This window comes from Artemia franciscana, chromosome 16, assembly GCF_032884065.1.
Source record: "Artemia franciscana chromosome 16, ASM3288406v1, whole genome shotgun sequence".
NCBI lineage: Eukaryota > Metazoa > Arthropoda > Branchiopoda > Anostraca > Artemiidae > Artemia > Artemia franciscana.
The window spans coordinates 23,411,353-23,435,708 of record NC_088878.1 but is presented as its reverse complement, the minus strand read 5'-3'; the positions used below and the strand labels follow the sequence as shown (position 1 = coordinate 23,435,708).

The window sequence follows — 24,356 nt, the reverse complement described above, 5'->3', positions numbered from 1 at the left end:
ACAAATGACGACCGGGATACTGGGAATATAAATGAAGACCGGGACACAGGGAAAGAACTGCAAGGAGGATGCTGGGGGAACAGGGAGATATATAAATGACGACGGGGACACAGGGAATGTTCGATTAGCAATCACCATCAACAAAGCTCAAGGGCAATCATTAGAATAATCAGGTATAGATCTGAATACGGATTGTTTTTCCCATGGACAATTTTATGTTGCATGTTCAAGAGTCGGTAAACCTGACAATCTATTCATATGCACAGACAATGGGACATCGAAGAATGTTGTATATTCGCAAGTTTTACGTAGTTAAAAACATATATATATATATATATATATATATATATATATATATATATATATATATATATATATATATATAAATAAGTTGTGTGTGTGTGTGTGTGTGCGTGTGTGTCGAGTGACGTCATGTTTGTGTGTCGACTGACATCATGTTTGTTGATTGACGTCATTTTAAGGATTGAGCTGTATGCGTCATGAAGTTGTTTGTCGACTGACGTCATGCTTGTCAACTGATGAAATTACATACCGGGACACCGGGACACAAATGACGACCGGGACACAGGGAATATAAATGACGATCGGGAACCTCAAAGAGAAATTACAGACTGGGACACCCGGACACAAATCACGACCGAGACACATGGAATATAACTGGCGACCGGGACACAGGGAATATAAATGGCAACCGGGACACAGGGACACAACTACAACGGGGACGCCGGGGGCACAGGCGGGATATATAAATGACGACCGGGACACAGAGATTGTTCGAATAGAAATTACAGACCGGGACACCGGGACACAAATGACGACCGGGACACCGGGACACAGGGAATATAAATGACGAGCGGGACACTCAAAGAGAAATTACAAATTGGGACACCGGGACACAAATGACGACCGGGACACAGGGAATATAAATGACGACCGGGACACAGGAACACATCATTAGAATAATGAGGTATAGATCTGAATACGGATTGTTTTTCCCATGGACAATTATATGTTGCATGTTCAACAGTCAGTAAACCTGACAATCTATTTATATGCATAGACAATGGGACAGCGAAGAATGTTGTATATTCGCATGTTTTACGTAGTTAAAAACACATATATATATATATACTAGCTGTTGGGGTGGCGCTTCGCGCCACCCCAACACCTAGTTGGTGGGGGCGCTTCGCGCCCCCCCCCAAGCCCCCCCGCGCGCGTAAGTCGTTACGCGCCATAATAGTTACGCGCCATTGTAGTTGTGTCCCTATGTCCCACCTGTGAATATAGATAGATATATATATATGGTTTTAACTACGTAAAACTTGCGAATATACAACATTCTTTGCTGTCCCATTGTCTTTGCATATAAATAGATTGTCAGGTTTACCGACTCTTGAACATGCAACATATAATGGTCCATGGGAAAACAATCTGTATTCAGATCTATACCTCATGATTCTAATGATTGCCCTTGAGCTTTGTTGATGGTGATTGCTAATCGACCATTCCCTGTCCCGGTGTCCCGGTCGTCATTTACATCCCCCTGTTTCCCCCGGTGTCCCCGTTGTAGTTGTGTCCCTGTGTCCCGGTCGTCATTTATATTCCCTGTGTCCCGGGTCCCGGTCGTCATTTGTATCCCGGTGTCCCGGTCTGTATATACATTCGTTTTTTAGTTTTGTTTTTCTCCTTTATTTTTTTCCTTTTTTTTTCTTATTGTCCCGGTCGTCATTTATATTCCCAGTGTCCCGGGTCCCGGTCGTCATTTGTATCCCGGTGTCCCGGTCTGTATATACATTCGTTTTTTAGTTTTGTTTTTCTCCTTTATTTTTTTCCTTTTTTTTTCTTTTTTAGCTTATTTAGATTTTTAGATTTTTTAGTTTTTTTATTAGTTTTTAGTTTTTTTTTCTTTTTAGTTTTTTTGTCCCGGTCGTCATTTATATGGCGCTTAACGACTAACGCGCGCGGGGGGCTTGGGGGGGCGCGAAGCCTCCCACCAACAAGGTGTTGGGGTGGCGCTTCGCGCCACCCCAACAGCTAGTATATATATACTTACTCGCGCAGGGGGGGGGGGGGGCTGGGGGTTGGCGTTTGCATATGACGTCATTATAAGTACATAAGGCTTTGTATATGCACAGACAATGGGAAAGCCAAGAATGTTGTATATTCGCAAGTTTTACGTAGTTCAAAACACATATATAAATCTATCTATATTCATAGGTGGTACGCAGGGACACAACTACAATGGCGAGTAACTAATATGGCGCATGACGACTTACGCGCGCGAGGGGGCTTGGAGGGGGGGGGGGCGAAGCGCCCCCACCAACAAGGTGTTGGGGTGGTGCGAAGCGCCACCACCTGTAAACCTGTTTTGTCTTATTGGTTGCTAAACTCCCAACAGAACAACAATAATTACCAATTAACTCAGACAATAATCAATTGATTGTTTTACTGCAAATTTTGTCAAGAAAAAAAACGTCTTTTTGACAAATTAGCACTACGTTTGTTTAATAATCTTAAACTAAAGAAAAATATACTGACAAGCAGGAAAACAGCGCTAGAATCCACTGGAAATGGTATTATCGAAATTTGATTTTATAGGAAAAGCTCTGCAAGCACACATGAAACGTAAAAACTCATGTTAAGTGCAAATGAGAAGTGCTGGGTACTGCGTCAGACGCAACCTAGTAAAGAGTGAACTCGTAGTTAGTAACCAAAATTTAAAAATGCAATTGAAAAAAAATTGTCGAATGAGAAAGAATCGTCATTTAAAGGTGATTCAGGAACGGTAACTGTTATTTTGGCTAATCTTATTGGTAGAAGATTTTTGCGAAAATTAATTTATGAAAATTCGGAAAATAACCTGAAACTCATTGAAAGTGGTGCCAGGTCGAAACGAAGAATGCACCATTGGAATCAACATGGTCGAAAACCTAAACAAGAGAATTACATTGCACCACCTTGAACAACAAGGAAAATTACTTTTTTTGCATGGGAAGCCCTGATTTGACCCTTTTTTTGCTCTTTTTTTTCTGCTAGTGGAGCACTAAAACAACATAGAAGGATGTTTAATGGGGTCTTCTGTAATAGTCAAAGTCTCATTATCTCACCCAGTAATCCGTAAGAATTCAGAAACAATGTTTTTAAGAAGAAAAAGAAAAGCTCTGTACTTGTAGCTACTTATTCTAAGTGAAAACATGTAATGTTTTGTTTTAGGGTCACAGTGGACCTGTTTATGACGCAAGTTTTAGTCCTGACCGTACAATGCTCCTCTCGTGCTCCGAAGATACGACGATTCGGCTTTGGAGCTTACAAGTCTGGTCCTGTCTTGTTGTCTATAAAGGACATCAGTTTCCTGTTTGGAGTGTGAAGTTCAGTCCACATGGCTATTATTTTGCGTCGGGTGGCTATGACAGAACTGGAAGACTCTGGGCTACAGATCACCCCCAACCGCTTAGAATGTTTGCAGGTGCTATTCAGATATTAAAATTATAGAAATATCTGTATGTAGGTGAACCTGATTCACTTTTAAAATGACTGCTTACATTGGGTATTGGTAATATTGAACAAAACGTAACTTTTCTGGGGAATAGTTGATAATTGCATGAAGTCAGTTTCATATCAGGTTTTAATTTTAGTATCAAATCTGCCTATCTCATAATAGGTAATATTGGTAACTGTAGATACTAGGAAACCTTTTAAATTGCATTCACCAATGCACTAGACCGAACCAAACACTATAAAGAAATAAAAAGCTGTACTAGATTATTAAATGGTAGAGCACTAGGATTTTGATCCCGAGTTCCCGGGTTCGCACCCGATGCTTAGTTTTTTTTCGAATGGTTTGAATTTGTTGAAAAAAATTGATATGAGAAAAAAATTGATATTTTCTGCGTTTAGATGGATTCGATTAAATGAGAGCAATTTTCTCTTTGTAAATTAGGATTTCCATAGTTGTAGTAAATCATGATTGTAGATGCCGCAGAAACTTATGTCCTTCCGTAAGGCCGGACTAAGGGACTAACCAGATGTTTCTGACCCAAACGTACTTCGCATAAAGGGACGGTACTGCGCTCGTTGCAACGCATTCCATGTGTGATTTTACTACATTAAATTTTGATTAGAATCTGTTTCTGTAAGTCAGGAAGCTCTGAGAATTGTTACAGGAGTAGAAAGGGGACCTTTGATTTTGTCGAGTATGGTATCAAGCTCCCCAATGTATGCACCCACATCGATGCTCTACCAGTCACATTTAAAATACGACATCCGTTACTGTTCACCATTTGCAATGGAAACACTATTTAGCTGAACAGTTTGAGGTTGGAAAATTATTCGATAAATTTAGTAAGCCGAATGTTATTATTAATAGGGAAGAGGACTCAGCTGACAGGAAATGTTCTGATATGCACAGTGCGTCATTGCAAGATATTTTGCTTTTTATTGTCCTTGACTTCGTGGACTTTATAGTCCACGAAGTCAATTTTATCTGCTGGTTGGCAATGGTTTCCTCATTAGCTTTCTGGCCAGGGGACACTTGGCTTGTTTGACTGCTTACAGAGAGTACACATTAATGCAATGTTGCAGAGTTTATGTTTTGTATTTGCGTGATTACCGTGAAAACAACGAATAACATTATTACTGTTTGCAGCAGCATGTTTGCAATTTTGGCACTGGAATTACATCATCGGCAAGTATCGAAATGCATTACACAGAAGCGGTCGTAGTCGCAGAGGATCACAGGGCTGTCCATTTCCCCTTGTGAATCGTCCTTATTTCCAAAAGCAAATTTGTGCGAGTGAGCTTGTCAGATTTTCTCGGCTTTTGTGGAGTTCCGAATCATGACACACAAATCTTTTGGAAAGACCTTGTCAGAAACTTGACGAATTATACAACAATGAGTGGGAGTCTTCAGCCTAGCATCGGTGTCTGTGACACATTTTAGCGCATATACAAGAGAGTTGACATACATCTTTCTCATTAAGTACAACATGCAATTTTTTGTTAAGTCGCCTTAGATTTGAGGATTGCTCTCCCCACGATATGGGAGGAGGAATTGTCGGTAAGACGCTCAAAACAATTCTTGCAATTATTTGGTTTGAGTCTTTTTGGAGGTTATTTGAGAATCCTAGAGTCTGAGTGCTTTGATGCATCGGGAGCTTTTGCTAAACTTGCAGTTACACTAGCACCGTGGCTCCCAGTGCCGGGTGCATACCCCAGCGATGGTGCATGGTAATATTTTGGTGGGCCATGGGTTCGACGTGCAATCTTTGACTGATTATACTTTAGAGCCTTAATTTTGGAAAGCAAAATATTTTCCATGTGAATGACGTCACATTCAAATGTATTTAAAAAGCAAAAAAGATGCATGATAGTATTGTAGTAACGCATTGTATAGCCTAGAAGGTATTTTACACAGACAATACTTTCATTAGCATAAGATATGCCTAGAGGATGACCGGAAATAAACATCAAATTAATGGTCTTTTAAGCTTCCTTCAGATGAGCTGCTTGCCAAATTTTGAACAAAAAATTAAATATCACGAGGGTATCAGGATTTTAGAAATCCCTAAATTGGAAACGGCCCGAAATCAATTGGGAAGCACTACACTAGCATTATTTGAGCTGAACTGAAGAAGCTCAGGTGTAAGATTATCCACAATAGAATGATGCTCATTAACCTGGCGAATCAGTGTGGCTGTGAGCCCCCTGAGAGTATGGGTACCTCGTCCAGTTCGTATATCACAAACTTTTGGATTACTAATTTCTTTTCATGATAGACACGGATTGCTCTTATCACATCAGCGACTAGGTCCTGGGGCATATCGTGATCTGAAGGACAAGTAGATATAAATATGAAAGGGGTTGCTACTCTTTATCCTTCTCGATATTTACGCTAAAATTCATTTTTTAAGTACTACCTTAATTTCTGAAAACAGCCGCATTCTGTTAAAAATTACCGTTTTTGTAAAAAGACATATGCTGTGATTTCTTAGCACCCGTAAGCTGTGATTCTTGCTACGCCTAGTCCAATTACATCCCTTGGCTTGGGAGGGGATTTTTTCTCCGTATTTATCTTAAGGAACTCGTGGGGCCTGAAAATTGAGAAAATCATTGCTCAGCAACATAAAGTGACGAAAAAATTGAACTTGGCTGTGGCGCCATATCCTATGTTTTTGAACATGTGCTAGAACTTTATATTTTCTGCGTGAATGAGCCTTTTGAGGATCTTTTGCGGCAGTTTGCTTAATAAGATCAATGTTAGTGAAAAAACAGCAAAGATCCCTGATCATCCTTCTCGGCTAAAATAAAAAAAATTGTATTTTGCAAATAGGTACTTACAACTTGGAATTTTGTGATGTTAAAAAAAGACTGTCGTATTGACATTTTGACCTACAAATTCAGACGATCCGAACTGGACTTATTAGGAGTTTCAGAAACTCATATCTCGGGGTTGAAAGCATGAAATTAGGTGATATAGAATTTGTTTACTCAAGCGGGAAGGGTGGGGCACATAGACAGGGAGTAGGGCTTTTGATCAATAAGGAAGCTGCTAAGTCTTGTTTAGACTGGGAAGGTATTAATGATAGAACATTAATTGCTCATTTATGACTAGAAAGTTCAGGGTACTTTAGTATATGCCTCTGTTGAACCGACTGACGGAAATACTAGTGACTCGATGAATTTTACCTACAGTTACAGAGCAAATAGACAGGGTCCCAGGTAGACATATGGTGTTTTTAATTTAGAAATAGGGATAGATGGTATCCAAGCCTAGGTAAATTTGGTGTAGGAAAAGAAAACAGTAATGCCTACAGACTCTTGGAATTTTGTAGGCTTAACAATCCAGTTATAACCAATACTGTGTTTGGTCAAAAAATTACCCTTAAGTTGACATGGTATTTACGTGATGGTAAGACAGCAAACCTTATTGATTATGTCATAGTAAACCGAAGACTACCAGAATCAATACAAGATAGTAGGTTATATTGGAGTGCTGTTATTGATGTTAAAAGTAAAGACCACCATCTGGTAGTGTCTAGGGTAAATTTAAAGGTGAAATTTCGGAAGGGTAACTATATCCCGGGAAGTTATGATTTTAGAAGACTCCAGGATGAGAATGGGGGAGAAACTTTCCAGGAACAGGTGAATGCTAAACTGGAGAGTTTAAAATTTGACAATGTGGAAGATGGTTGGAATAATTTTAGAAAAACAATTTGTGAAGTTGCTAATGGTGTCTTAGGGAAGGAGGCTAGGACTGCAGCTAGGAATATTAGTGAAAAGGCTTCATGTTTAATAGAGAGGAGAATGGGTTTGCACAAGAATTATGTGAATGATAGATCATATGAAAACAAAAGGAATATAAATTAAGTGGAGAAAGCACTAAAATATGAACTAAGGAGATCTGAAGTGGATGCAACGGATAAAATTGCCGAGGATCTGGAAGATGCAGCTAGACAGCATAATAGTAAAATATTATACCGGTATATTAATAAATCGAGAGGGAGTAGTCAATCTGGACTTGTCCCTGTTAAATATAGGAACGGGGCCACAATTAGTGATAAGAAAAGAGTTAAATAGAGATGAACAGAACATTTTGAGAATGTGCTAAACTGAGTTAGAGTTGCAGGAAAAGATATAGAAGCAAATGAAAAAGTTTGTGATACATTGGATGTTAAGGAAGATTTGTTCTGTGAGGAAGAATTAGCGACAGTACTAAAAGGATTAAAAAATAATTAATCTCCAGGTACTGATAGTTTGGTAAATGAGTTTCTTAAATATGGTGGTTCTGAGGTTAAAAGTAAGTTACTGAAGATTATGAATATGATTTTTGCAAAAAGGGGAAGTACCTAACGATTTTAAGAAAACCTTAATTAAATCACTGTACAAGAAAGGTGATAAGAGTGAATGTTGTAATTATCGAGGCTTTATTCTGTTCTCTATACGTAGCAAACTACTTAGTAATATCATACTTTTTAGACTGAGAGATGCTGTAGGCAAAGTTTTAAGGGAAGATTAGTGCGGTTTTAGAAAAGGTAGAGGATATATCTACCATATTTTCACTCTTAGGCTAATAATAGAAAATTGTCTTATTCGTTTAACATTTTTGATCCTCAGTTTTATGGATTATGAGCAAGCGTTCGATTCTGTTGACAGAAGAGCTTTAGCAAAGGTTTTATCCTTGTATGGTATTCTAGAAAAACACATTAAAGTTATTAGTGCTGTGCACGATAATAATACTGCTGCGGTTAAGGGAGTAAGTGAGGCTAACAACTGGTTTTGGATTAAGTCAGGAGTTAAGCCGTGTTGTGCTCTACCCCCCTTTATGTTGATAATTCTGATGGATTTCGTCTTAAGAAGCACAGGAAAGGCAATGGGAGACCACGGAATCAAATGGGGAGGCAAAAGTCTCCTGGATTTAGATTATGGTGATGATTTATGCATCGTGGATGAAAGGTTGAGCAAAATCAATTAACTTCTAGAGGTTTTGCGAGTTCAGGATGCTAAAATAGGTTTAAAAATTAATGTTAAGAAGACTAAGTGACTAAGGTTAGGAGTAAGTGAATATGAAAAGGAGATGTTGGCTAACGAAAAAATTGATCAGGTGGGCAGCTTCAGTTACCTTGGTAGTATTATTTTTAAAGATGGTGGGAGCTCTGAAGATGTCAAAAGTAGAATAGCCAAGGCTCAGGATGTTTTTTTCACAGTTAAAAGAAGTTTGGAAGAATAGGAAGATACGTCCTCCCACTCTGTAATAAGAAGGACAGGAAGATGACATCCTCCCACTCTAGACGAGGACGATCTGCTTTCCGTTTAGCCCTAGACGGTTGGCCGAAAAGGACAATCTTCGGCAATCTGTCATCTTTCATCCGCAGAACGTGCCGTAGCCATGTCAAGCTTCCTTTCATTTGGCGTTAAAAACTTCAATAAATTTAAAGATCAAACTTGATCAGACCCATTCTGATCAAGGTCATCATTCTGACGTTGATGTGGCTCAATTTCCGCCCAATTCAACCCAATATTTGAAAAAAAAAAGAAGAAAAATCTTACAAAACCGTGCTGTTTTTTTGTTTTTTTTTTAAATGTATATTTTAAGGTCGTAATTTAGTGGACATCTCCCAAGCATCGATATTCCTTTATATATGTTTTTTTTTATGGCAGCTATCTTTGTTTGAATCTCCATTTTCATGTGGCTCTTTTTCTTTCCTATTTCAGGTCATCATTCCGACGTTGATGTGGTTCAATTTCACCCGAACTCAAACTATGTTGTGACTGGATCTACAGATCGTTGTATCAGGATGTGGGACGTCCTCACAGGTAATTAAGTAGATATATTTTTATCTTTTTTCTCAGGATTATTAGGGTAGGGTTGTCTTGTCTCTTGAATAGTACTTTAATAATTTTCAATTCGACATGTACTTCACACGTCCAAAATCAGGCACATAGTTTTATAGAGGGGTTAGAGATTTGTATGTTCGCTAAAAAAAACCTTCGCACGACGTTTTACGATCAACGGTTTGGTATGATCACCCTTTGAAAATGAAAAAAATAAAATAAAAATAAATTAACATGGATCCACGACAGATCTTTTCAAGGAAAACGCAAAACTTAGCGTTTTATATGTAGGAACTTTAAGTCTCTTGTATAGGGTTTTTGGACAATTCTTCAGTCATAAACCGTCTTTTTATGCGTTAAAGCCCCTCTTCCTGCCTAAGAATAGTACTGTGTCGTACATAAGAGTTTATATGGGCATTACAAACCCATTTGGGGGAACTCAGGATAATATTTCTACCTGGGGTGCTAAGATATTTATGAAATTTGAAGAAAGACATAGATTTTAATGATGGTGAGTAAAAAAGACCCCCCTCCCTGAACAAAAATTCTTTATTGACAGATGTACAGAGACTTTCTAGTTTAGTCTACAATAGATTGAAAAATATTGTGACTGAAAGTATTTTTACTCTTTCAGTGACTTATAATTCAATGAAAAAGAACCAACTAAATTTCCCTTTCTTTTTCATGCAGGGTTTATAGCTATACTCTTTTTCGCTTTGACTGGGGCTTTTTCAAAATTGAATCCTTTCAGTAGACTGATTATAACAAATTTAAGAATCTTTTAAGCTAAGGCTGTGCTCTAGCACTCATTTACTATTAATGATTATTGACTATTTGTTGCTACCTTTAGCCTCATTGTGTGCGCAGGTCAGGGGTATTACTTTAAAGCAGGGCTTCTTAAACTTTTGTAATTCCCGACCCCATTTATGATTGCGAGTTTCTTAACGACCCCAAAAAAATATAAAAGAAAAATAAATTAATATTTTTTGACGATGTATTTATTAGGTAACAATATACAGATGCATATGAAAATGTATAAATTTAGAATTCGTTTTGAAACGTATAAAAATTCCAAATTAAAATTTGCACAAAATGTTATAGAAATGTTTGTATTATAGTTTCAAAAACAAAAGTGGATTCTGACCGTCTTAATTCTCTCGAATATATCCAAGTAGTTGCGAGGTAAATATTAAATTAAAGTTTATGTTAAAAATTTAATGAGATGGATTTGCCTGTTTTTTATTGCATAACAAATCAAATCTTGGTGTAATGTTTGAAACTGTTGGACGTAAGACCTCTTCAGCATTTTTTTTTTATCGCTAAATGATATTGGGATTTAATGTGTGTTAAAGCTGAGAAAGTAACTTCACATAAATATATGATGTTGAATGGCAGAAGTACATTTAACGCCATATCGGCGATTATGGGAAATTCAGTTCTAGTTCTGATCCAGAATTCAGTCAAGGGCTTTTTTTTGGAATTGTAGTTTTAAGTTTGAGTCACACGAAAGCTCAGCAAATTCTTCTTGAGCTTTAAGTGGCAGATGACCAATCTCAATTAAGCATATCCAGAACGGCTTTTGAATCCAAACTATTTTTTTGTAAATCAATATTTAATATAAAATATGTACGGAACTGTATTTCTAGTGGTTTTAAGTGATCTACAATAGTTTTTGCAATAAAAGTTTTGCAATGAATTTTATCAATTACAAAATTATCGACACTGGAAAACACTTTGAACGAATTTTTTTTTTACCTTACTTTTCCAAATGCTGATCTTTTTAATAAAACTTTCAATTTTATTGTTTGAAGTAAATATATCGCAATTTTTTTTCTTGAAGAGACAAGTTAAGATCGTTTAACTTCGCAAAAATATCTGACAAATAACACAGCTTGGATAGCCACAAGTCATTTTGAAAAAAAAGCAGCAAATTCACATTTTCGTTAAGTTAAAAATATTTCGATCTCGTCCTTTAATAACAATAATTTTTTTAAACTTTGACTCTTGACAACCATCTTACTTTTGCATGTAATAACAAAGTTGTGTAGTTGGAATCCGTATCCTTACAGAGATTTGAAAATAAGGGACTGTTAAGGGCATGGCTCTTAATAAAATTTATGACCTTAACAGCATTCTGAAGCACATCGTTCAATTTTGGTGCTATCAATCAATTAAGAAGAGTCCAAAGGATTTTTACATTCTGGGACTGTAAGGTCCCGTCGGTCGCGAAAGGACTGACTAATTCGGAATAACATGCACTTTGTTCACAGTCATACAATGGCTAAATGAAAATAACACGAAATGTTTATATAGTTTCTTCGAAATAACGCTTAGAAATTTTGTTGATAATATTTATCAGGATTATTTCGGTTTTAAGAAATTGAGAAAAATAAATCTACATTCTTTATGAAGTTCTATAACATCTTCTGATTCATAGTAAATTTATACAAGATGTCATAATGATCGGAATAGAAATGCAGGTATAAACAGTCTTTCCGAACCAGAAGATTTTATGATATATTTATCTATGATGATTGTTATTTTTCTTTATAAGAATAATTTTACAAGTTAAAAAACATTTTTTTGTTAAATTGTATTTTTATCACTCGCGACCCCATAATTTTGCTACGCGACCCCAAATGGGGTCGCGACCCATAGTTTAAGAAGCCCTGCTTTAAAGCGATCATAAATTTTTAGTAATCTTATTTCTAAATGCGCATTGCTTTACCTTCCACACAAAGTCTTAAGATTATTTTTTTCATCGTTTTTGTGGTCATTATTTTCTTGAATTTTTTGTTTATTTTACCTTTTTTTTCAGTTAAATAAAATCAAATATACCTGAATAGTTATAGCATTGAATGTTTACAATTGAATTATCTACTAACAACCCAGCGAACTTGGTTTGTCAGACAAATTACCTAGTATTACTAGCGAAAGAATCCATTTCCTCTTTACTATCAGTCCGTTTAAAAAATCTTTTTTATCCCTTAAAGCCCCTCCCCCTGCCTAATGATAGTACTCTGGCCCACATAAGAGTTTGTATGTGCATTCCAAACCCGTTTTAAGGGCACCCAGGATAATTTTTCTGCCTGGGGTGCTAAGATGTTCATGAAACTTGAAAAAAGACATAGCTTTTAATAATGTTTTGGTTTTCATTACTTATATATTTTTTTCTTTTCAAAACACTAATCATTTTCTCTACGTATATTTCTTCAGTTGAAAATCAAACCACACACCCGTTGTTTAAAATGTTTTCAGCTAAATATGCCATCTGTGGTTGTCGGCTCTGCTGGATTGGCTATTATGATATGTACCCAATATTGTTTATATAACCTAAGGCTTTTTGCTCCAAAAGACATTGCTTGTACTGTGCAGTGAAATATGCCCATAGAAGTTACGTGAATTAGCTATTATTTGATTCTTGTTGCATTTAATTTTGCGTAAGAATCAGAAAAATAGGCATAAATATGTCTTATTATGCACAGATCTTCTTTAAAGGAAAAAAAGAAGATGGCACTAGAGTATAGTCGAAAACGGCAATGCTGATCTCTGTTTCATGGTCCCTTAGCCAGGTAGTGCGATTGAGACCTGAGGGCCAGACATAGCTCCTCTTTGGCTGTTAAACCGCAGAACGGATTTTGATCTTGGGTCGAGTGTTTACTGGAAGTTAAAAATATCATATGTACTGACTCGAAAATTTTCTATAAAACTGGAAAACTTAAGCTTAAACTACCTTGAATTTTAATGCCAGAATATTCTTCTCTTAATTTTTTACCTGTATCAACCCCCTCCCCCGAAAATTTTTGTCCGACCCGTAAAAACGTAACAAAAATGCATATAAGCAAATCTTTTATATGCTTAAAGGTTTTTTTGGTAACCCCTTTCCCCTTCGAACATAAATCCTGGATAAACCCTTGATCTCTTTTTTAAAGCTCACAGACGTAAAAGCCCAAATTAAAATTTCAGTCGAGAAAAATCTAAAACTTCGTTTTTCTAAAAAACAAATATTTTTCAGCGAATGTTTTATAAATCTCTTCGAACGGCCAGTAGATCACTGTTGTAGTGGTAACTAATTTTTAGTCTTCTTCTTCAAGTCTAGTTTTTCGTGTATTAAGGCGTATACTCTAAATTTTCGTGTATGGAGGTGAATTCGATGACAGTATCCGTCAATGAAAAGATTGCCAAGATCCAATGAAGTAGTGTAACAGACGGTGATGGTTTGTAATTGGTTTAACGGTTTGAATTATATACATGCATTTAAACAAATACTTAGTAATAAAAATGAATCTTTCGTTTTTTATTGACATTTGTTTTGTTTCATAAATTTTTTCCATCATTTCGTCAACTAATGACAAAATGAGTAACTGATAAAAACTGTTAGGAAAAGGGGCTCAAGTTTGTCTCTAAGGAAAACACATCGCCATCTATTTTTAATTAATTAAGAATGGTCTAAAAACTAAATCATTTCTCCATTATCAGAAAAGTTAAGAATGGATTCAAATAAAATTTGGACCTTTGATTGAAACACAGATTTTATAAATCGAAATCAAGCTTGTTGTAAAATATTCCGTTTCTTCTTGGCACGGCTGATCTGAGAGCAATGCTAGTAATTTCTTCTAATTCTCGTTAAGCCTATATGAAATTAAATAAAAAAAAACAAATTTTTTAAATGAAAGTAAGGAGTAACATTAAAACTTAAAACGAACAGAAATTACTCCGTATATGAAAGGGGCTTTTCCTTCTCAACGCCCCGCTCTTTACGCTAAAGTTTGACTCTTTCTTTAAACTCTACATTTTAAAACAGTAAAAAACTTTAGTAAAAAACCAGTTAGAATGAGCCCTCTCGCATCATTCTTGGACAACTGGGTCGATACGATCACCCCTGAAAAAAAAAACAAAAAAAAAAACAAACAAACAAATAAACACGCATCCGTGATCTGCCTTCTGGCAAAAAAAATATAAAATTTCACATTTTTGTAGATAGGAGCTTGAAACTTCTACAGTAGGGTTTTCTGATACGCTGAATCTGATGGTGTGATTTTCGTTAAGATTCTATGACTTTTAGGGGGTGTTTCCCCCTATTTTCTAAAATAACGCAAATTTTCTCAGGCTCGTAACTTTTGATGGGTAAGACTAAACTTGATGAAACTTATATATTTAAAATCAGCATTAAAATGCGATTATTTTGATGTAGCTATTGGTACCAAAATTCCATTTTTTAGAGTTTTGGTTACTATTGAGCCTGATCGCTCCTTACCACAGTTCGTTACCACGAACTGTTTGACTGCTTGAGTTCTCATGTTCCAACAAATTTTTCATATTCAAATTAAACATACTTTTAATGTATCCAAAACCGGATTTCAATCAAAGTTTTGGGGTAAGGAGAAGATCAATCAAGAGGTCACTTACCTGGGTAGCATTTTTATTGAAGATTGTGGACGCAGTGAAGATGTAAAAAGTAGAATAGTCATGGGCCAGGGTATTTATTAACAGTTGAATTTTTGGTTTCGAAGAATGAGAAGCTAAGTCTGCGAGCTAAGACTAGAATATTTGAAGCTACGGTAATGACAGTGTGCAAGTATGGTTCCGAAATTTGAGCACTTCGGAAGACAGAGGAAGATTTTTTAAATGTTTTCCAGATGAATTTTCTACGATGGGTACTCATTTGACAGGCCCTGCAAAAAGCGGGATTTTTCCAACTTTCAAGGGCTATAATTTAAGGAAAGTTGAGATGCCTAGGACACGTATTGCTGATGAAGGTTGACAGATTACCAAAGATTGTTCTTTTCGGTCGTACATCTGAGGCCAAGCGACAAGGAGGTTGTCCCTGAATGTGATGGGAATAGGTCAAAAGAAAGGATTTAAAGTAAACTGGAACTTCTTTGAAGGGGGTAAAGAGTGAGAGTTTGAATATATAATGGTAAAAGAGGAGTGCATGCAACTGTGCCGGTCTCAGGTGGCTCAGTGCTGCAGTGAGTTGTTAGTAGTAGTTGTAATAGATTTAAATCGAAACTGGGGTTTTCTGAAAAAAGTGAGGCTCTTTTATTTTAAAATATGTTCTTGCATTACTGTGATAAGTTATCTGAATTTAGCCTGCAGAACATAGTCCAGGTAACAAAAATGCACGCAAGTACATTTTTTCCCTTTTGGAAAAAAATTATGTTTTTCTTTTTATCTTCGACCAAGTGTGAAGACGAAATAAAGGATTTTAAGTGCAGATGATCTTTTCTGTTTATATTTTTATAATTAACCTAATGATTTTACTTATCAATGCTAAATATATATATATTTTTTTTTTAGGCGAACTTGAATTTTGTCTCTGTAAGCTTTCCATACTAGTTGAATAAAGCCATATAAAAGCCCAAAAATGTACTGTCTTAGCAGGTTTCCTATACTCTTCAGTTTGTATGGATATTTTTGTGCTTTCGATTCATCGTTGATGATATAGTGCAGCTTAATTCTTGAAAGCGTTATTTCCTTTTTGTATTGGAATGTTTTGGACTCCTTTATCAGGTCGTTCTGTGGGAGTAAAATCTTCTGAAGGGCTGCTGCATACGGCCAATGATCGTCAGAGAATTATTTTTGGCTAGTATCTTTTAAATATCTCTCAACAGATTTATGAGGTTTGAAAAAACTACTCTATTACAAATTTCTGGCTTTGATGCTTTAGAAGTGGTGATTTGGGCATTAAAGACAAAAAAACATCTCCACAAATGGTTTGAGTTTTAAGAAGAAGAATTGGTGAGCAATCTCAGTGAAAACACGTGTTAAACACACGCAGAGATTGTAACAACACTGGTGTGTTACACAAGCAGCAACCTATAAAGGCCTAAAATCATTGGGATCCATCTGCAAGCTCGGAAGTTGGCTACTATATAAGTTGAATTTGAAAGTCATTAGAAGGTGATTTTCTATGTCCGAAATGCTGCTTCAGTACTATAAAGGAAGTCCTTTTGGATTCGAATTATTGCTGATGACAAAAATGGGTTTGTATACTAAAATCTAAGCACAAGAAATTGTACATGAAACCTGAGCAACCAAGAACATCAAAGTCAAATATTTGCAGTGAGACGGCATTGGTTGGCTCTGAAGGTTGAGGGTGTCGGGCTTGGAGCAAGATGCGACTGGCTACCGAGTTGGGTTGGGTGCTCGCAAGGGTGCTCGATCCTTGGTGATCGAGAGGTGATCGATCCTATTTGGTGAGATTAGAAAGGTATAATTCGCTTTTTAGTTCTAAAATCTAGTGAATCTTAATGGGGAACATCTACAAACGGCAATTGTTTTAGTTTCGAGAGAGTATTGAACAAAAACGACCGAATATGTAACCCGGCACAAAGGTGTTGTTTCTTAGCATGAGATCACTTGCCATGAGGTTGAAAGATAAGCTGAAAACAATTTCTGGAAGTTATACCTCACCCACTATGTTCACCAGATGATTTCTATTCTGACTGCCACTTGTTTCAATCAATGCAAAATTCTCTTATTGGAATACACCAATAAGCATCACTTCAGGCGAAGATATTAAAAATTTGCTTTATTCGCTCCCAGGCTGAGTGGTGACGAGTGGTGTTGTTGGCAAGGAATCCGTAAATTTACGGAATAAAGGGAAAAACATTTAGCTTCAGGTGGACGGTGTGTTGAATAATGCCTTTATTTCTGGAAAAACAGTTGTTTTTTGTTTGCCAGGAATTCCTCAATTTCAAGTATACGTCAAAAATTTAGCAAGCTTTTAGCCGCAATAATCATTAGACATATTTCCCGAAGATCAGCTTTCGTTCCAAAATTTCAAACATTCCTTCTAATAATTCACCGTTTTCTTGATACAGAACTAAGATTCGTAATTTGTTCCAAATAGAGTATTATGGGAATAGGGTGACATCCTAATCAAGGGTTTCTAGATTTTTTTTTCCGGTAATGTAAAATAATAGTAAAATAATGTTTTTACTATTATTTTTATTTTTTTTTACTATTTCTTTTCTTAGAGATTAACAATTTTTAAATAGTAAGCATATGTGCTCACAGGTTCGACTCTTGGGTGAGGTAATCAGTCGACCAATCGTCAAAAAATTGTTTGGTACTACAGAACAAATTGGTAAAACTCCAGATACTCGAAAGTCATTTCATCAATTTGCTTATTTTTTCTAAACCGCCCAACCAATTTTAAGTTTTTGAAAGATGTACAAAAAAAAGGAGACAGACAACAATGACAATGGAACACTGAAAAAATTTATAGAAACACACTGTCGCTGATGCAGGTTTTAAATGTGTCATTCTTGCTCTAATATATATTGCCTATAATTTTGTGTACGGTAGAAATACTTTAAATAAAGTTGTTATTATTAAAAAGAAAGCTGACAACCCTGTTTCTATTCTTAATTGTTTAAAATAAGGCAGATTTGCAGTTTATGCTATATATTTTAATATTTCTAGGCAAATGTGTATTCAACATGACAGGCCATAAAGCATCAATCCAATGTTTAAGCTTTTCGCCCGACGGTAGATTTCTGGCATCTGGCGATAGAGATGGACACTTACATATATGGGATTTGGCCCACGAAGCAGCGCCAGTTGCGCAACTTCCTGCACATGATAGTGTCATTTATTCAATCACTTTCGGTAGAGGAGAGGGAAATGTCATTGCTTCCGGTAATTTTCTATTTTATCTTGTTGTTTGGTAATTTTCTATCTTTTTCTTGTTACTTGGTAAGTTTCTATCTTTTTCTTGTTGCTTGGCAATGTTCTATCTTTTTCTTGTCATTTATTCAATCACTTTCGGTAGAGGAGAGGGAAATGTCATTGCTTGTGGTAATTTTCTATTTTTTTCTTGTTGTTTGGTAATTTTCCATCTTTTTCTTGTCATTTATTCGATCACTTTCGGTTGAGGAGAGTGAAATGTCGTTGCTTCCGGTAATTTCCTATCTTTTTCTTGTTTTGGGTTGCAATGTTGCATTTCATTAATTCTGCCACTATTGCAAGATCGCAGGCAAAACTTAAACAAAAAAAAAAGAGGGAAAAGAAAAGAAAAAAAAAAGACGAGAAACATGTGCTTGACTTTATCTAGAAATTAGTGTATAGATCAAAGGCTTAGGGCATAGGCGTAAAGTTCTCATCTTTATGAGTAATGATAAGCCCTCTCAGCAGGTACATCGTTAAAGAGGTTGGATGGCGTAGATATATCCTCAGGAGGGATAAACACCATAGACTAAGAAGAGTTTTATTCAATAGCCCTGAAATTGAACAAAACTCCCCTTCCTCTTAGATTAGTCTTGGGTTGTGTGAAACAGCATAATGGCTTTGGTAATATTCCCGGAGATGTCCAAACAGAACCTTAGACAGAGTTGGATGAAGTAAATTATTTTGTTATGTATGAATATGTTAGTTTTAATTTTAGTACTTTAGTGTTTCTGCTGATGACGATCGTTGTAAATGTGATCGAAATATCCAGACTTTTTTATCTGTTTTCACTGTCTAATAAATCGACTTATCCCCATCTGAATGTTTATTTGTTCGACATTCAAATCATCTCCATAACCTAGCTCTAGAAGGGCTTTACCTTATTAGAAAACAAAGTTATAAGTGTGTAAAACAAGCTAGGATTATAAATAGTAATACCAAAACTTCACTAAGAAACTAATAAGACACTTACTTCATTTACTGACTTCGTTTAAGTATTTTTTTTTTTTCAAATTCCCACGCAACATCTGAATTTTAGACGCCAGGCAACGTGGAATTTCACAAGGCCAGGGTGTGATTAAAAAGTATAAATATTGAGTGAAGAATTATTAATTATATATAATTTAGCACCTCATAAAGTGGGTATTCCTCTTGATCGAACTGAGAATAAAAAAAACAGTACCGGTGACTCTATCTTGTCGATTAGGGCTCATCAGAGATATACCGATGAAATATATACATCAGTAGAGATATACTACCCTTACTAAAGCTACAATAAGAGAAAGAGTGAGATGGCTAGAACACGCTCTGTGATGAAGGATGGCAGAATACCAAAAATTGTTCTCGTCGGCCAATTCTCTAGGGCCAAACGTAAAGCAGGTCGTCCTCGAACGGGGTGGGATGATGTCGTAAGGAAATATATAAGGGGAATTGGAACTTCTTGGGAGGGTGCAAAGAGAAAGACTTTGAATAGATTGGGATCGAGGATTAGCGTGCGTAGCTGTGTTGGCGTCAGGCAGTTTGGGCCGCAGTGAATTGTTAGTAGTAGTAGTAGAGATATACTATCGGACTTCATGGTCAATCGTTGCTTAAGTAAATTTACATAAATTTAACCTTTATTTTTGTAAAATAAAAATAAGAATAATGCTTGTTATGTAGAATAAAGATACTTACTGCAACAATAAGAACGCTTGTTATAAAAACCACATAACAAGAAACAGGAAATGAGGCAAAACAGAAAATTAAATTTATGGGGGGAAACAAGTAACTGGACTAACATATTTGACACCCTTGTAAACTGATTTATGTAAAATGGTGTGCTTACCAGCCTACGCTTAAGTAAATGCACATTTGGTAATTTTACCATCTCCTGGTGAGTCTGGATTCTACATGCATGTTCGGTGATTCTATTCTGCTCTTCAGAAACCGTATAAACAAATGAGTACTGGCCAATTTTAGTTTTGCTTTAATAGAATAAATCTTATTAGGATACATTTTTTGGTTTAATAAAAAAATTTAACCTACAATTTAACATAACATTTTAAAACAAAAAACAACTTAAATGTTTTTAAAACTAGGTTATTATTGCATACAACAGTGGTTTTCAAACTGTGTACACCTATCCTTAGGGGTACTTAAAATTTCTAGGGGGTACGCGGCTGGCCAAAAAAAAAGAAAAAAAAAACAACCCTTCACCTGTATGACATGCAATTCCATTTATATTTTAGCTGTAGTTTACTTAGTACTGGTAACTGAGAAGAGGTACCTAAAATGGATTGTGGGTAAGAAGGGGTAGAGTGTCTAAATAAGTTTAAGGACCACTGATCTACAACATGTAATTTCCACGGAGATGGAGCTGTAAACTCTTCATGTTCTTAAATGTGCCATGCATAAAAAGACACGCCGTTAACTATTTTCTGGAGATTGTTGCGTGTTAATGGTTCTTTTTATGCCGTGCCTGCTTAAATTTGCCAGCCCTGCTAATCCAAATTAACGTTCCAGTAACAATCCAAATAAGCTAATCCAAATTAACGTTCCAGTAACAATCCAAATAAGCTAATCCGAATTAACGTTATAGTATAGTATTGTTACCTTTATTTTTCATGAAGTACTAGATAACAGTTTATTTTTTGGAAGTAAATTCCGTTCTAGTTCTTATTCTTGTTATTTTGTTTGTGGCCAGAATCTTGTTTGTATAACTTGTGGCTGGTAATCTCTATAGTGTTAACTATCCTTGTGATTCCATGACATAAGGAAGTTTTATTCCCGTGGGATAACATTCCCTCTGGGAATATTGGTTAGAATTAAATTTGGACAAGAAAGAACAGCCTTGACACTTTCTAAATCTCAACATTATTAAAATTAGCGAATACCTATCAAAAGCTTAAATTTTAGAGAGAAAATATGCGCCTATTAATTTGGCTACAGTGATTAATGAGGGGCTAAAGAAAACTTTATGTAAAGCATATTTTAATATTGATATATTTCTTTTTTATTAGATAGCTTGAAAATGATGCTTTGTATATCAAAATGTCCTTTTTGATTTATGAATTCAACTACTTTTAAAGCTAACAAAAACCACCTCAAATATCATAGCTATCACCGAACGAAAGGAGGAAAGAGAAAAGATCAGCATCTATTCAGAGAACCTTTTTAATAGGTGTACATATTACTTGAGCAAAGATCAGCATCGTAGACTATTCAACAAACTACTCCTGAAGACTCATTGCTCCTACTGTTGGTCCACCGTTGACAAAGATGTGACCCTTAACCTCAAGACTGACTGGTCGCTTGCAAGCGTTATTGCTTCTTAACAATCAGTACTGATCATGAATAGACACTGGGTGACGCTGTCCTTTAATATGTGCCGAGGCCGTCCACGGGGGGGGGGGTGCTTCTAGCCAAGTGCAGAGGAGTTAAAATGGAATAATGTGCTGATTGGTGTTTCTTCTGGTACGTGGACTAGATGAGCAAACCTTCCTAGGATTTGCGTGAAGAGCTACTGAGAGGGGTAGGGGTCTGAGTTGTTAGTCCCTGCAATTGGGTGTTCGAGAGAAACATACCGCCTAATCCTTTTGATTCGTCTCAATAACTACGTTTAGGCCCTATATATGGCATTGTATACAGAGGCAGCACCTAGCCAGCCCTCATTACTGTAAAGAAGATAACTTTTTCCTAAAACACAACTTTGTAGGTCCTGAACCAGAGCTCTCAAACTATATGGATACGTACTATTCTGCATATAGATACTTGCTACCATAGAGAGAAAAAAAGGAACAAGGGTGCATTTCATATCAAGAAATACTTGCTAACAGATGTCTTATAGGAAAATAAGTTTTTAATACTAGGTTCTGGTATTAATTTTTTACAGCAAGTCTTACAATACTAAATTAACGGAATACCAAAATCCCTGGAATAAAATTGATCTTTTTTATTACAAAATTTATTATTTCCCTTATCTGCAAGAGGTGTTGAAGTTTCTATTTTCATATAAGCATTACATCATAGAATAATAAATTCGTAGAAAAAGAGTTGCTAGATAAATAAAAGCTACTGTAGCGACTTTCTCTGTTCTTGCTACCTTATTTATGGAAACATAATTAACAGTATACATTAAAAGAACTGATGACAAAATAATTATCGTCTAGAATAACACATTGCAGATATGATTACCATATTCTATTACCTTATAAGCGGGTATTCACACCCAGAACTGTACATTAGAATTTATTTCAATATAGGAAGAATTAAAAATTACTGAGTTATATACAGAATCAGAGGAAATTTTAAAAATCCTGTGTTTTTTGGGGTTGGGAGCAAGAGATACGGGCCTCAGCCATTGATATGCTCTTTTATAGCTGTATTTTAAGCATTAAATACTGGAAAAGAAAGTCTTAATATACGATTTTACAGTTTTTCGGGGGAAGGCCTCTATCCTCGGTACGACCTCAAAATCATAATATCAACGTTAGTACTAGTGTAGGCCCGGACAGAAACAGTCACTGAAAGTCATAATACCTGGAGAAGGCACGGCAGTCGATTTTCGATAGAAGGGTTTTTGAACTATTTTCCTTGCTAAATTTTTTTTTTTTAGGTTTTGTTGCTCGTTAAATCTTTTGAGAATGTAGTTATTGTTGCAATTTGTAATAATATGTATAAAAGTAATGTTGCGGTAAATGGAGATCAACAATTTTTTCTTCTGTTTTTGTTAAGACCGGTAACTAAAATTGCATATTAATTTAATTTTTTGTTCTAATCACGATTCGAACTAGGCAAGTTGAAACTTGACCCTTAGAACCCCCAGCATAATATTATTCGTATTACAACCTCTTGGCTTCGCTTAACGTTTGTGGTTGCCATATCATACATGTTTATGAAGTGACTACTGGCCCAAAGGAGACAGTGAATTAGAACTAGAATTTTCTTTTCACCTAGTTTTAGCTAACGGTTAGGTTAAAAGCGGATGAACGCATGTACTCTAAATCTGATGCTTCTGACAACCAAAATATCAGCGACAATTCATGCCATGAAGTTACACATGGAAAGATTGACCAAGGAAGGTTATTTCTAGTAGACTTCAGGTTGTATACTATAAATTGTGCATCTTCAAAGACAATTTGAGACCAAGTACAAGAACTGCATTCTATCTTCACTTAGCTATGAGGGCTTTGTGGTCACAATAGAAATATTTTGAATAGTAGCGAGCATTTGGTTCAAAATTGGGGCACATATATAGGGCACTGACTGAGAAGTTACCACTACGCCAGAGCAATAGCTTCAGCTGCTACTTTTTAATGAGACCATAAAAATCTTTAATGGAGAGTATAGGGCTTTTCGCTGCTGTTATAATATTTATACTGTGCTTTGTGGTTATTACTGGCTTCAGATCTTTTTCGTAGTTTGACACCCCGCCCACTTCCGAATATAAAATGTCGGCACGGCCTTGCACCAAGACTCAACACGCTGAACAGAACTTCTGATCAACACTTGAAGAGTATATCAGCAGATATCTACTAAAGCATGCGAAGACTAAGGCACAAAACTGCTGAACTGGGATACAAAAATGGTAACAGTAATAGGGTGGATGTTCATGCTAAATATAAACGAAAAGAAAAACCACGGCATGACGAAAATGCATCGTTCAGTTATTTACGCAAAAACTAATATAAAGTCTTTTTTTTCTTAGCCTTTTGCTCGAATAATCCATTTGGAGTGGAGTCAAATCCTCTCTTGTAAATTAATGGTTTAATGAAATGCTGCACTTTTGATTAATTATGAAATAAAAATTACTGCTTAAAAAACATTAAGTGCCAGACCCTAAATTTGTATGTTGATTTATTGTTGAAATTGTAGGTAGCATGGATTACTCAGTGGCTCTCTGGGATTTCGGCAAAATAACCGAGGATTTAACAGAAGATGCAATGACCCAGTATTCCACGGATGTTAAGAAGAATGTGGATGGATTTTTGCTTGGGAGGTATCCTACGAAAAAGACAGCAGTTTTGGCTCTGCACTTTTCGAGAAGAAACTTGCTTATTGGTGCAGGAATGTTTGAAGGATAATTTTTGTAGATAATGATTTCCATTCATCTTTTTCATCGTTTTCATTTAAATATATTATCAAAGTTTAATTTTCTACTAAGTCAAACTAAGGTTGCATAGATAAACAAAATAGCCTAAGTACTTTTTTTAGCCCACTGTATTGCCAAGTGTTTTTGTTAGCCCACTATACTACCTAGTGCTGTTGTTAGCCCACTGCAATACCAAGTGGTGTTGTCAGCCCACTGCATTGCCAATTTTTCACATAGCAAATCGTTTTCATTCGCTGCCCAG

The 24,356-nt window shown here is 36.0% G+C and overlaps 1 protein-coding gene across 4 annotated transcripts in view; it reads left to right on the top strand.

Annotated features, from left to right (window-relative positions):
- LOC136037248 (transcription initiation factor TFIID subunit 5-like) overlaps positions 1-24,154 on the top strand; it is a 94,434-nt gene extending 70,280 nt beyond the window's left edge. For all 4 annotated transcript variants that reach the window (XM_065719863.1, XM_065719861.1, XM_065719862.1 and 1 more), the window contains 4 exons: positions 3,235-3,487; positions 9,232-9,333; positions 17,782-17,997; positions 23,878-24,154. In XM_065719863.1, the coding sequence (XP_065575935.1) occupies positions 3,235-3,487; positions 9,232-9,333; positions 17,782-17,997; positions 23,878-24,086 (780 nt within the window). In that variant the 3' untranslated portion in view covers positions 24,087-24,154. The remainder of the gene's footprint in view (positions 1-3,234; positions 3,488-9,231; positions 9,334-17,781; positions 17,998-23,877) is intronic.
- The last annotated feature ends 202 nt before the right edge of the window (positions 24,155-24,356 follow it).